This window comes from Entelurus aequoreus, linkage group LG05 (genome assembly GCF_033978785.1).
Source record: "Entelurus aequoreus isolate RoL-2023_Sb linkage group LG05, RoL_Eaeq_v1.1, whole genome shotgun sequence".
In the NCBI taxonomy this organism is placed as follows: Eukaryota; Metazoa; Chordata; class Actinopteri; order Syngnathiformes; family Syngnathidae; genus Entelurus; species Entelurus aequoreus.
The window spans coordinates 29,332,114-29,346,313 of record NC_084735.1 but is presented as its reverse complement, the minus strand read 5'-3'; the positions used below and the strand labels follow the sequence as shown (position 1 = coordinate 29,346,313).

Below are 14,200 nucleotides of genomic sequence, written 5' to 3'. Positions count from 1 at the left end.
TGTGGGAAACCATTTGTCTATGTTCTCCATGTGCTCTTGTTTTGTCCGAGGTGAACTCTGAATCTCAGGTTGGTCAGTAGAGTTTTGAAAGCGGATGTGGCCCAGGCAGGGAGCGCTTTTGTGAGTTTCAGTAGTAGACCTTTGTGCCAGACCGTATCATAGGCGGTCGAGAAACACAGTCCCTGTCTTCTGTCTGCTCTTGAAACCATTTTCGATGCAGGTGGTTAGGAGCAGTACTTGTTCTTCTGTGCTGCGGCCCTTGCAGAAATCTGCCTGATCTGGATAAAGAATTTCCTCTATTCCTGGTGATATACGGTGAAGTAGGGCTGGGCGATATATCGATATACTCGATATATCGCGGGTTTGTCTCTGTGCGACATAGAAAATGACTATATCGTGATATTCGAGTATACATTCTCACGCAGTTGCTTTTAGCTGCAGGCATTACACTACATGCGTTTCCCACTCTTACTTGTCTCCCCTTCTCACAGAGACGTAAACCAAGCACACCTTCTTACACACGTCACATACTGTAACGTGTGCAACGTCACACGCTCCTGCAGAGCAGAGAGGTAGTGACATGGTAACATTGGCTGTGATGCTAACGGTGAGGTGCGGGTGGTAATACGAGAGAAAGAAGGTGCGAATCTGGTAACAAATGGAGGAAGAATTAATTCCCAAGAAAAACAGCACGGGATCCATCGTCAGGCGGTGGTTTGGCTTCAAGTGGGATTCTGTCCATTTAATTTTTTTCATTTATTTGTTTATTTCAGGAAATGACATAAAAAAGTACAAAGTTGACAACACATAATAATATAAATTAATATAGTGCAAATGGTAATGTATAGTATGTAATGCATGATTGTCCAGTTTTGCCTGAAAGGGAGTGGGATGAAGATAATTTATTTAATCCCACCCCCAGTTCTCCATTCAGTGATTATTCACATGAGTTTCACTCTTACCTTGTTCAAGTTAAAGTTAAAGTTAAAGTACCAATGATTGTCACACACACACTAGGTGTAGTGAAATTTGTCCTCTGCATTTGACCCATCCCCTTGATCACCCCCTGGGAGGTGAGGGGAGCAGTGGGCAGCAGCATAGCCGTGCCCGGGAATCATTTTTTGGTGATTTAACCCCCAATTCCAACCCTTGATGCTGAGTGCCAAGCAGGGAGGTAATGGGTCCCATTTTTATAGTCTTTAGGATTATAATACAGATGTTGTATCATAGTGGCATTACCACAGGTAACAATAATTATTACACTGTAACAATAATTTGTATCAACAATGTAGGAATAATGAATATACCAACAATGGTAATAGACAACAAAGCAATAATGGTAATAGACAACATAGCAATAATGGTAAGGAAACATTGAGCACATGTTAACACTTTGAGACAGAGTACAGCAGCAGGTCAAATTAAAGACCCTCATCTCTATATTTGAACCAGACCCCATGTTTGTATAATAGTTTAAATCGATTAATAGTTTGGCATTGCTTGTGTTGTAAGTCCAGTTTGTTCCATAGTTTTACTCCGCATACAGACACACAAAAATGTTTACGAGTGGTTTGAGCTCTCGGCAATAAGAAATATCCAAAGGCTCTCAAGTTATGAGCCTGCACTCGTCTTATTAAAAAACGTTGTAGATTAGGCGGCAATAATTTGTTAAATGCTCTATATAAGATTATTAATGTATTATATTTAACAAGGTCATCAAATTTGAGCAACTTTGATTGCATAAACAGATTATGAGTATGTTCCAAATAACCAACGTTGTGAATGATCCGCACTGCTCTTTTCTGTAATATGATCAGAGGATGAATTGTGTTGTGGTAAGTATTCCCCCATACTTCAACACAATATGTAAGGTATGGCAGTACCAAGGTGCAGTATAGAGTACGGAGTGCATTTTCATTGAGGTATAGTTTTGCTTTGTTTATAATTGAATGATTAATGGTATCAAAGGCTTTCTTTAGATCAATAAAAATACCAACTGCATATCTTTTATGCTCCAGTGCATTAGTAATTTCTTCAATAGCTTAAGTTATCGCCATTGAGGTTGTTCGTTTGGCCCTAAAGCCATACTGACCGTCATTGATTATATGATGCTTCTCAAGAAAAGGTTCAAGTCGAGAGTTAAATAGTTTCTCTAAGATTTTTGAGAACTGAGGCAAAAGAGAGATTGGTCTGTAATTGGTGAAAGCGTGTTTGCTGTCACTTTTGAAGAGCTGAGTTACCTTAGCGATTTTCATTTGACTTGGAAAGCAGCCAGTCTGGAATGATAGGTTACATATACAAGTTAAAGGCCTACTGAAACCCACTACTACCGACCACGCAGTCTGATAGTTTATATATCAATGATGAAATTTTAACATTGCAACACATGCCAATACGGCCGGGTTAACTTATAAAGTGCAATTTTAAATTTCCCGCTAAACTTTCGGTTGAAAACGTCTATGTCCTGGCTCAAATTAATGGGGTAATCGTCGCTTTTTCTGTCCGAATCGCTCTCGCTGCTGGTGTAAACATTGGGGAAATGTGAGGAGCCTTTCAACCTGTGACGTCACGCTACTTCCGGTACAGGCAAGGCTTTTTTTATCAGCGACCAAAAGTTGCGAACTTTATCATCGATGCTCTCTACTAAATCCTTTCAGCAAAAATATGGCAATATCGCGAAATGATCAAGTATGACACATAGAATGGATCTGCTATCCCCGTTTAAATAAAAACAAATCATTTTAGTAGGCCTTTAAGGGTTTTACAATATTCAGTAAAACTTTTTGAACCAATATCATGTTGATATCATGGAAGTCAGTGGAGCACTACTTTTACACTTTCGCACAATGTTTGTCACAACTGCTCATTTGTAGCTGAGAGGAAGAATGACGAATAATTCTGCTCAATAGTTGATTTTGTAACTCCATTGTCTGGGATATCAACAGCCAATTTAGGACCAACATTTACAAAAAACTATTGAACTTATTCACTACATTACTCATATTATAATCTTCACCTTTTTCATCAATAAAGTAATCAGAATATGTCAATTTTGAATATCCTTGTTTGATTAGACTATTCAAAACATCCCAAGTTCCTTTTATATTGTTTTTTTTTCATATAGTTTTTTTTGATAATATAACCGTTTGCTTTTTCTTATAATATCAGTTAACTTATTTTTGTACTTGTTGTATCGTTGTTCGACTTCTTTTGTTTTTATTTTGATGAAAAGTTTGTAGAGATTGTTTTTCTTTTCACAGGCATTAATAATCCCTTTTGTGATCCAAAGGCTATTTTTATTTTTTCCTTTTATAAAATATTATTTCACGGGGCAATGTTTATTATGCAGGGAATTAAAGATGTCTAAAAAATTACAATAAGCACTGTCCACATTTGGTTCTCTGTATACTGAAGTCCAATCCTGAACTGCTAAACTATTGTTTAGGGCACAGATTGTTTCCTCTGTTGTTATTCGTTTAGAGATTTTTGCCATAGTGTCTTTGGTTTTCTTGAGATGACAGTCATATAGAGTAAAAACAGGTAAATGATCAGTGATAGGCCACTGGTGACTTCATTTCCCATGATGTTAGTAAAAATGTTGTCGATGATTGTGGCACTATGTGTTGTTATTCTGATTGGTTTGGTTATGGTTGGATATAGAGACAAGCTGTACATTATGTCAATGAAGTCATCAACATGTTTTTGCTTGGTTGAGTTTAACAAATCAATGTTAAAATCACCACAGATAAATATGGTTTTATGGTTCACAGAGGAAAATAGTTTACCCATCCACTCATTGAAAGTTTCTATGCTTGAACCAGGTGCCCGGTATACGCAGCTCATGAAGATATTTGTCTTTTTGTCATTTAACATTTATGCAGCAAATGCGTTGCTACAAAAAGTAGCAGCACTGCTAATGTGGCATCATTTAAAGGCCTACTGAAATGATTTTTTTTTTATTTAAACGGGAATAGCAGATCCATTCTATGTGTCATACTTGATCATTTCGCGATATTGCCATATTTTTGCTGAAAGGATTTAGTAGAGAAAATCGACGATAAAGTTCGCAACTTTTGCTCGCTGATAAAAAAAAGCCTTGCCTGTACCGGAAGTAGCGTGACGTCACAGGGGCTAGTATTCCTCACAATTCCCCATTGTTTACAATGGAGCGAGAGAGATTCGGACCGAGAAAGTGACGATTACCCCATTAATTTGAGCGAGGATGAAAGATTCGTAGATGAGGAACGTTACAGTGAAGGACTTGAGAGGCAGTGATGGACGTATCTTTTTTCGCTCTGACCGTAACTTAGGTACAAGCTGGCTCATTGGATTCCACACTCTCCTTTTTCGATTGTGGATCACGGATTTGTATTTTAAACCACCTCGGATACTATATCCTCTTGAAAATGAGAGTCGAGAACGTGAAATGGACATTCAGTGCCTTTTATCTCCACGACAATACATCGGCGAAATGCTTTAGCTACGAGCTAACGTGATAGCATCGTGCTTTAACTGCATATAGAAACAAAAAAAATAAACCCCTGACTGGAAGGATAGATAGAAAATCAACAATACTATTAAACCGTGGACATGTAAATACACGGTTAATGCTTTCCAGGCTGGCGAAGGTTAACAATGCTGTGCTAACGACGCCATTGAAGCTAACTTAGCATCTTAGCAACCGGACCGCACAGAGCTATGCTAAAAACATTAGCTCTCCACCTACGCCAGCCAGCCCTCATCTGCTCATCAACACCCGTGCTCACCTGCGTTCCAGCGATCGGCAGAAGGACGAAGGACTTCACCCGATGCGTTTGGCGGCCCGGAGACGTAGGAAGTCAAGGTGAGGTCGGCGGCTAGCGCGTCTGCTCTCCAACAAAGTCTTCCTGGTTGTGTTGCTGTAGTCCGCTGCTAATACACCGATCCCACCTACAACTGTGTTCTTTGCAGCCTTCATTGTTCATTAAACAAATTGCAAAAGATGTCCAGAATACTGTGGAATTATGAAATGAAAACAGAGCTTTTTGTACAGGATTCTACGGGGTACCATAACTTCCGTTACTCTGACTTCGTCACGCGCATACGTCATCATACCGCAACGTTTCAGCCGGATATTTCCCGGGAAATTTTAAATGTCACTTTATAAGTTAACCCGGCCGTATTGGCATGTGTTGCAAAGTTAAGATTTCATCATTGATATATAAACTATCAGACTGCGTGGTCGGTAGTAGTGGCTTTCAGTAGGCCTTTAAAAGTCACCCGCTAGAGAATGAGGAGTGCTTGAAACTCTGCATCAACATCTCCGGCCGGTGCCACACCAACAAAATGCCGAAGCAACTATTTCCAGATCAACACCGTATGAAAAAAAAAGTCAACAACTGAAGGAGATCACGTCCGCAGGAACCTATTATGCAGCTCATTTTTATTTGACAGTTATTTAAATATCTTGTGTGACATCATGCACAAAAGTGCACTTTATTTGTTTTTACCTATTGTAGTGGCGTTCTGTACAAAAAGTACACTTTAATTTAGTGTTGTTTTGATATTTCATCTTGGTGACACCATTCGCAAAAGTGCACTCATAGCTTGTTTTATAGTGTTTCTGACAATCTTGCACTTTCTGTTTTGGAAATTACATGAATGTCTGTGCCACTGCTTAATAACTGTTTAATAAATACAGTTTTGGTAAATTGACTTAGTTGTGATTTCCCTCTCTGCATGGAAGTTTAAAATGAGCATATATTAATGCAGTATGAAGAAGAATGTTTTAATGTAGACACATAGAATCATCATACTGGTGTGATTATATGCATCAAGTGTTAATTCAAGGCTAAGGAAAAATATTGAGATATATATCGTGTATCGTGACATGGCCTAAAAATATCGAGATATTAATGAAAGGCCATATCGCCCAGCCCTACGGTGAAGTATAAGGCAATCTAGGATTTTGTAGGGAACGCAGAGTACAGAGATTCGGGGTAGCTTGCTGGTAGTTTGTGGTCTTTGTTAGATTTTAATATGGCAATTACGTTTTCTGTTCGCCATTTCTTTGGGATCAGGTTTGCTTGTATGATTCTGGTGTAAAATTGGTTCGAGCTCAGGGGCCAGATGTTGCATAAACTCTGGTGAGATGTTGTCATATCCAGCTGCCTTCCCAGATTTGAAACACTTTCTCCAGTTCAGCAGCCTCAAAAGGCTCAGGGTATTTTTCTTCTCTGCAAGCTTTTTGATGTGACTTAAGCTCAGCTGTAACTGCTCTTCTGGTGTGTTTGTCCTGGGCTTTTGCAATAGACACTAGATGGTATGCTACTTGGTTTGATGTGACAGATGATCGGCTCTGGGAAAGAGGTTTCTGTGCAGCTTCTAAACGGCAAATGAGGCTCCAACACTTCCTGCTAGAGTGGGTGAAGTTCAGGTCAGCTACTGCCTCCTCCCACTTTTTAGCTGGGCTGTAGTTAGTGATTCAATGAGGTGATCTGCCATCTCAGGGTCCCCAGATGTTTCATATGCTTGTAGGAGGGCAGCACTTTCTTCGTCTAAGCATGGAATGGAAAGGGGTCGGTAGCCTCGCATTGCTGTATGGCGCTGCAGTAGTGGTTGTTTGCTTCGTCTACAGTGATGGTGTGGAGTGGGACGGTGACAATACTCTGGTCTAGGGTTTCACTGTATTTCTTCAGGTTGGCTTTGAGGAAGTTCTAGCGCATCTTGGGCTGGTTATTACTGGGAGTTGTAGGCCAATGTGATTAAGCGAGGGCCGGTGTTGACTGTCAAGAATGAGGATCTGTGCATGATAGGGGATTGCATTCAGAGAGCTGACCCAGCACAGGTTAGGAGAATAGTACCTATTCCACCAAGCTGAGTGGAATGTTCCTCTTTGTTTGAGTTCATGTATCAAAACAAGGTCATTTCTAGATGCCCAGTCTAAAAGTGCCCCACCGTCACTGTCCGCTGTTGGGTATCCAAACTCAGGGTGGGTGGCTGTTAAAGTCCCCCACATCTGCAGATCCCAGTTGGGACTAGGTGGGTTGTACACATTAGCAATATAGAAGCCACCAATGGTTATGGCATCTGAGTAGTGTTTTGTTTGCCTCAGCTTTGTCAGACCGCACATAGGTGGGCAAGTCTGTGTTTGGCATGGGGTGTGTAGCAAAGCAGGTCAAAGCCGTTGATGGTGTCGCGGCCTGCTACCTCTTTGCCTATGTGGGTCTCTTGAAGGCAGATCACATCAATCAGATGTTGGGAGGCAAAGACTTTATTAGGGCTTTGCTTTGCAGCAGAAAAGCCTTCAGATTAGAGTTGTAGTATGCGAAGGGCAGGTCCTACCGCCAGGTGCTCTTGAGGCTGTCTGCTTTTGGTTTTAGGACTGTGACTAGGATTTTTTTACTTTGCCCTCAGGCGTTGTCTTTTTGAATTGAGTCTGCTAGTGGGATCATTTGCTTCCCGGGGCGTATGTGAGTACTGACGGAGGACGTGACGAAAACGCTGATCCACTGTCCTCCAGAACGTTGATCCATTGTTCATGCCCATAGACTTAGATTGGTCATCTTTTGTTCAAATTAGATTGGACTAGACTCATAGATTATACTAGATCTGACAATTCTAAATCTATGAGCATGAACTGATGAAGCCAGCTCGGATTAAAGGCGAAACGTCTCCTAAGACATACTGTACAGTCCAGTTGCAATTGATGGAATACTCTGAGAAAACATGTGTAACTTTTTTTTTAGATCCAAAGCAATTGAGGCCTCATCTTGTAATGGAGACATGGCTTTCCAAGAGGTGCGAATACATCAGTCAGTAGTGGAGTTCATTCTAAACAACACTGAGCAGATCTTCAGCGGCAGTTCTGTGCTAATCAAACCCAAAGAAGGTGTGGTATTCATCAAATGTAAACTGAAACAAACTAACACACAAAAAAACAACACACTGACTGATTGCTTTTCAACAGGGCCAAATATCGTGAGTGGTGAGAAGTACGCCACACTCCCGATCAGCGGGCAATGTGGGCCAATGAAACTGATGAGCCTGGAAGAAGCCCAGGCCCGCTCATTAAGTCCAAACCATCCTGTGCACAGAGAACGTCAGCGAGAGAACAGCCTCCCTGACACTAGCATGGCCACGCTCTACCACACCGTCATAGACTTGGATAGCAAGTATGTCACACTTTACTGTCCTAAGTGTACAATCAGTATAGTCAACACTCAAACCAAAACATGTGTTCTTGGTTCATGACAATCAAGCTCAGCAACAACTCCCTATCTTTCAGGAGAAAGTTTTCAGGGAAATCTAAGAAATGGAAATCCATCTTCAATTTGGGACGGTCAGTGGACTCCAAAGGAAAATTGAGCAGGAATGGCAGTGTGTTTATAAGAGCTCCAGGGTTAAGAGGCAAGTGTGTAAACATTATTGGACTACACATCAAGCACAGAAAAACTTCCAAAATCAAAAAGTATCATAGAAATATAATCAACCAAACCGGCAATTAGTAAGTGGAACAAGGCTCAGGGTTGCAATTCAAGTCTAAAATATTATCTGTACCAGGAATGTCACCGTGCCACCGTGCGGCCTGCAGAAAACCACCGTAACAAAATGTAGGCTTTGTAACGTTGTGTCTAGCTGTTGTAAATACTGATGCAGTTGTATTTGTATGTATGGTAAATTTGTTAGCTTTGGGAACCGCATTCCCTTTGTTTATTGCAAGTGTCGCATGCCGGTATATTTAATATTACAAAATATGTCAAAAATAATAATAATTTTAGCTCAAAATGGTTCTTGAACTTCTTTACGTTTGGTCTTTACTGGTAGTCATTTTTACCCACAAACCAATGAGGCCTGAATTTATTGCAAGGTTTTATCTATTGGGCCTCTATGGTTTTGTGAATAGCCTCAACACAACATAACGTCAAAAGCAATATTTTAATGTAATTCCACATGATAGACAATTGTTGTTAACCCAATTCATCATGCCAATTCAATAGTTTATTTAACTAGATTTCTCATAATTCCAAACTGTACTTTAGTTTTTTGAGGTTTTTGTAATGCCTTGTTATAACATTGTACATTATTGCCCTCAGAAAAGGCATCTCTTCGACCATCCAGAAGCATGGAGTCACTGTGTTCCTTGCCAACAGGTAAGGTCTTTGACACTATAAGTCAAATGTATATGGTATGTACAAAACTCATTAAAGTTTTGATTTTTGGTCCACCTTTCGTTGTTACCAGATGATGACAGAACTGGAAACAGTCCATCAGGGGGACAAGGCAGCAATTTTGTGCCAGATGTAAAATCCAGAACTCTTGGATCTGATTCTCTTTACGATTTGAGCGAACATGACCAAAACTGGGAGTTTGAGGGGAAAAAATCTGACGGAGCAACAGGTGGTTGGAGCTCCGGCTTAAATCAAAAAGGTTCACTGGGTGCTTCGGCAACTCCTCAAAAAACATTGCCAGAGCAACTGAAGGTGTTCAAGGGAGATGACCTCAGCAGCTACCAGCCTACGTCCCCTAAAAACAGGCGGACGTTGTACTCGGGTTCGTCCTACAACAGCTCCTCACGGCCTTCCTTTCCGGGAAGCTTCTTTCCACTTGAGTCATCACCGAGGCATCAGCGAAGAGCCGTTAACATATCGGAGCCTTTCGCTGTGTCAGTACCACTTCGCGTGTCAGCCGTTATCAGCTCCAACAGCACGCCGTGTAGAGGGCTTGCCAAGGATAAGATGGCAGCAGCAGGCCTGAAACCCTGCAGAGAAACCTCCGAGCCGAGCAACTGTGGGAAAAGTAACATGTTTCCCCAACTGGAGCCTGACAAGAGAGAAGGAACAGAGAGGAAAGACACATTGGAGTTGGCCCAAAAAATCCAGCCACGGGGTGAGAGCTTCTTTCTTCATTGAACTAATTTTAGAGTTCATCCTTATTTATAGACACACATATCTTAGGTTTTAAGGCCTTCAACCTTTTGTTGCCTTTTAGGGCCCAAAGCATTATTTTATAGATTGTAAATTTAGGACTACCTGTAACTCAAAATCCTGTTTTTTCCTCAGATACTAGCAATGATGTAGACCAGAAACCTCAGGAAATGATCAGTAAGACTCAATTGGAAGAGCCTTCAGTTGTGAGTGAAGGCACAGCTACAACGCCATCTAGTGGGCAACAACTGGACAAGCAACCTATCTCTGCTCAAAAGGTACACCTTTGTTGTTGCTGAAATAAACATCTTTGTGCACCGTAATAATTTAATGTTAACAATTGTTTGCTTCTTTCATAATCTGTAGGATAATGAATCATCTACTGTAAAGAAAATGTGGTCTGATCTCCACCAAGAACTGGAGATAATCGAATCCAAAAGTGACCTGATGGATAAAACTTCTGTTTTAACGTATAAAAACAAGAGGTTAACCATGGATGTAAAGACGAAAAGAAGTCTCAGCTCTCCATCGCTGTCTTTATTATGCAAGGATCAGTCTCCAAATACATCTCGCAATGATCATCTTAATGCCTCCAGGTCTGGATCTACAAAGAAGCAGCCTTCAGAGCCAGACATCCTTTTTTCTCTCTATAAAAATCATGTTCGGGTCGATAGTCACAGAAAAAGTGTCAGCCCTATTCTGGATAAAAAGGACAAGAACATTCATAAGATCATTCCACAAATCCCACCTTTGGTTAAAGACTCAGCTCACACGGAGCAGCAACTTCCTTTGAAGGAAACATGTTTATGTGATGACACTCCAACAGTTGATAACCAAAGACAATCAGAGGAACATAAAAGTCCTAAAGAAAACAAAAATGCCTCAAATGATGTGGAGAAGATACCGGAAGTTATTTCAAGGATGTCTGTATGTTTAGAGAAGAGACCCAACTCTCTGGAGCTGCTAATCCATGGTGAGGACGAAGGATGTGCAGGGAACTCTGAAGAGTTGGATCTAGTGGAGCCTTGGGATGACATCAGCTCCACTAAGCAATGGGTCACCAGCCCGCTGCACTCACCTGATTTGGAAGAACTGTTTAAACAGAAGTTAGGGTTTAGCTCTGGAGAGCATACTCTGAATTCAGAAAAGGAACAGACCTCATCTTCTTCATCCAAACAATTAAACGGAACATCTCTGGTAAAGAGCTTGTCCGGAAACTTCCCTCAAGCATTCGGCACCAAACAAGAAACTAAATTGACCTGTTTGCCAAATTTTTCACAACCCAGCATCAATGGCAGCAATGCATCACCAGCTCCAGTAGGGAGAAGCACCACAACAAAACAAAAATCATCTCAACGGTTTTACAGACAAATGTCTTATGAAGCAGCAGCTCTAGAGAAAAGAGAAGAACACCACTTTTCTAAACACAGACCATACTCCCTTAACTTGGATCTAGGACCTCGGTGCATTAGGGATATTTCTAATCAACAAAGCAGACCTTTATATGAGAGTTCATTCTATCAGAGGAGCTTGTCTGTAAACAATGGGCTCCTCTCAGAGTTGGATTTGTTCCTGAATGATCGTCAGGCACCTTTGCGGCGGAACTCTGCCCCCGTCAGCGTGTCATCAGTCCGGACGGCCTTCATGATAAAGACATGCCAAGCAAAGGCTGTGCCTGTCGTCCCTCCAAAGGTCCAGTACAGTCAGATACCTCCCTCTAGGAGAGATGGTGACTTTGACACAACAAAAGAGCAAGACAGGGAGTACCCTAAAACAAGTGAAGAAAAAAGCCACACAGCACCTCTGCCCATGATGACTGACCTAAAGGAGGAGCTAGAGAATAAAGAACCTGTACCTGAACACCAACTCCAAACAAATACAGAGAAAGCTGCTGAGACCACGAGGACTGCGAACACTCCAGAACTGCCAGTCATCAAAAGGCGACACGCTCCCAGTCTTGAGGTGTTTGTTGATTGTCCCAGACCCAACAGAGCAAACCTCTTACAGAGGCCGTCTTTTAGGAACCGGCAGAGACCACAGAGTCTGATCCTGTTCAGTCCCCCTTTTCCCATCATGGATTACCCTCCATCAGGGGACGATAGCAAGCATCTGACATCCATCAAGAGCCTGAATGAGGCGTCGACAGTGAAAGAGGTGTCAGGCGAGGGAATTGCTCTCCAAAATAAAATGACTATTCCAAAAAGTGGTCAGAGACTGGAAACATCAACCAGCTGCTTCTACCAGCCACAGAGGAGATCCATGATATTTGATAGCAGGAACCACAGACAGATAGAGTGATCATGCAGACTGGCGGAATGTAAATAGCTGTACCGAGACCCGTACAGTATCTCGCAGAAGTGAGAACTCTCCTCACATTTAAGCAACCATTTTCATGACCAAAGGGACAGTACGACAAAAATGAAACTTTAAAATAACTTCAAACAGTCAATATATAGATGTATATGAAAGAAAGGTAGACTGTAAAATAACAACACACTGTCTAAATAGCTGGCAGCACAAGTGAGTGCACCTTATAGGTAATCCTGTCTAAATGGAGTCCAAATGTGTGAATATTTAGTGTGAGCACCATTGTTATCCAGCACTGTCGTAATCCTCTTGGGCATAGAACTCACCAGAGGTTATATCAGGTTGTTACTCGAATCCTCTTCCACTCCTCCATGATGACTCCTCCGCTTAATGATGTCCGACAGGTGCTCAACTTGGTTCAGGTCTGAAGACATGTTTTGACTACTCCATCACCTTCAGCTTGCTTAGCAAGACACATGTCATCTTCAAAGTGTATTTGAGCTTATTACCACGTTAGAAAACTGCCATGGGGCCCAGTTTCCCAAGGGAAATGCAGTTCTTCAGACAATCAATCACAGAACAGTGGTTAGCGCTCGTGCCTCACAGAGACACGATCCTGGGTTCGATTCCCAGGCTCGGGGTCTTTCTGTGTGGAGTTTGCATAATCTCCCCGTAACTGCGTCGATTCCCTCCGGATACTCCGTCTTCCTCCCACCTCCATAAACATTCACCTGGGGATAGGTTGATTGGCAACACTAAATTGGCCCTAGTGTGTTAATGTTGTCTATCTGTGTTGGCCCTGCGATTAGGTGGCGACTTGTCCAGGGTGTACCCCGCCTATGTAGGTGCCTAGGCTCCCGTCCCCTGCTACCCCGAGAGAGACATACAGTACGAAATGGATAGATGTTGGAATTTATGCACCACAGCTTCTCAGTGCTTGCAGCACTCATGCAACCACCATGTTTGATTATCAGTAAGACACAATTATCTTGGTTTTTACTCATGTGTTGCAGCTATTCTGACAATAACGACTGTGTGTTGACTCATTATTAGCGGATCATGAATCTATACTGCTCTACACTGACTACTCTAAAGTATATCCAATTTTCTATAGTATTCCATGAGGAGATATACTAAAGTGCAAATTGTAGCTAAAATGTTTGGGTTGTACTCAAATTTTGGGAAATCCTGTACGATAACATGTTGTAAATCATAGTATAGTATTTTAAAGAACGCTTTGAGGGATATTTAATAAAGAGTCCTTTATATAGTAATGACGTATATTAAAGAAATGCACATTTCTTAAATACGAGAAAATTTTTAAAGGCATCTAAAAATACTGCAATCAAATGCTTTTTAGTATAATACACATACTAAACGTTTGCATTCAGCATTAGACTATCAGTACGCTATAGAATTTACTTCAGATTTTATACTTGAAAATGAACGAAGGTTAGTGTAATGAGTGTCATGTAGACAAACTCACTCCTACCTTTTGAATTTTAGTGATTTACTGGAAAAATAACATGTTTTTACTGCTTTTATGCATGTCCAACACAATTATAAAGTTTTAAAAACCAGGTTGCAATCACAGTCAAAATATATTCTCTGCCTGGTAAAAGTACAGCTTTCACGAAGCAATGCAGCTCGGCTCACTATCCTTGTGAAAAGCAACAAAATAGAGCAGTACCCTGCAACATTTTGGCACCCTTTCACCAAGATACACAGCAGTACGGTACCTCAAGGTAAACCTGTAGATACATCGCAGTGGTCGACATAAACACTTTTGGGATCGGGTAATAGTATACCAACATTTATTTTGTTTGTTTAATCCGTCGTATCGCGCTGCTATGATGTCACACTATTTGCGATGGAGCAGGACTGGTTGTACCGAACTGTGCCGTGACAAGCTGAACTGAACTGTGTCGCTTTGTGGGAACATGACTTGGAAGGCGGTTATAGCATTGTGCTATAATATAATGACAGTG

The 14,200-nt window shown here is 41.3% G+C and overlaps 1 protein-coding gene across 1 annotated transcript in view; it reads left to right on the top strand.

Moving 5' to 3' along the window:
* arhgap31 (Rho GTPase activating protein 31) overlaps nucleotides 1–14,200 on the top strand; it is a 33,006-nt gene that overhangs the window by 18,227 nt on the left and 579 nt on the right. Inside the window, exons 6-12 of the mRNA XM_062047661.1 lie at nucleotides 7,728–7,870; nucleotides 7,949–8,153; nucleotides 8,267–8,388; nucleotides 9,075–9,131; nucleotides 9,223–9,867; nucleotides 10,041–10,183; nucleotides 10,272–14,200. The exon at nucleotides 10,272–14,200 is cut by the window's right edge and continues 579 nt beyond it. Coding sequence (XP_061903645.1) covers nucleotides 7,728–7,870; nucleotides 7,949–8,153; nucleotides 8,267–8,388; nucleotides 9,075–9,131; nucleotides 9,223–9,867; nucleotides 10,041–10,183; nucleotides 10,272–12,203 — 3,247 coding nt within the window. The 3' untranslated portion in view covers nucleotides 12,204–14,200. The remainder of the gene's footprint in view (nucleotides 1–7,727; nucleotides 7,871–7,948; nucleotides 8,154–8,266; nucleotides 8,389–9,074; nucleotides 9,132–9,222; nucleotides 9,868–10,040; nucleotides 10,184–10,271) is intronic.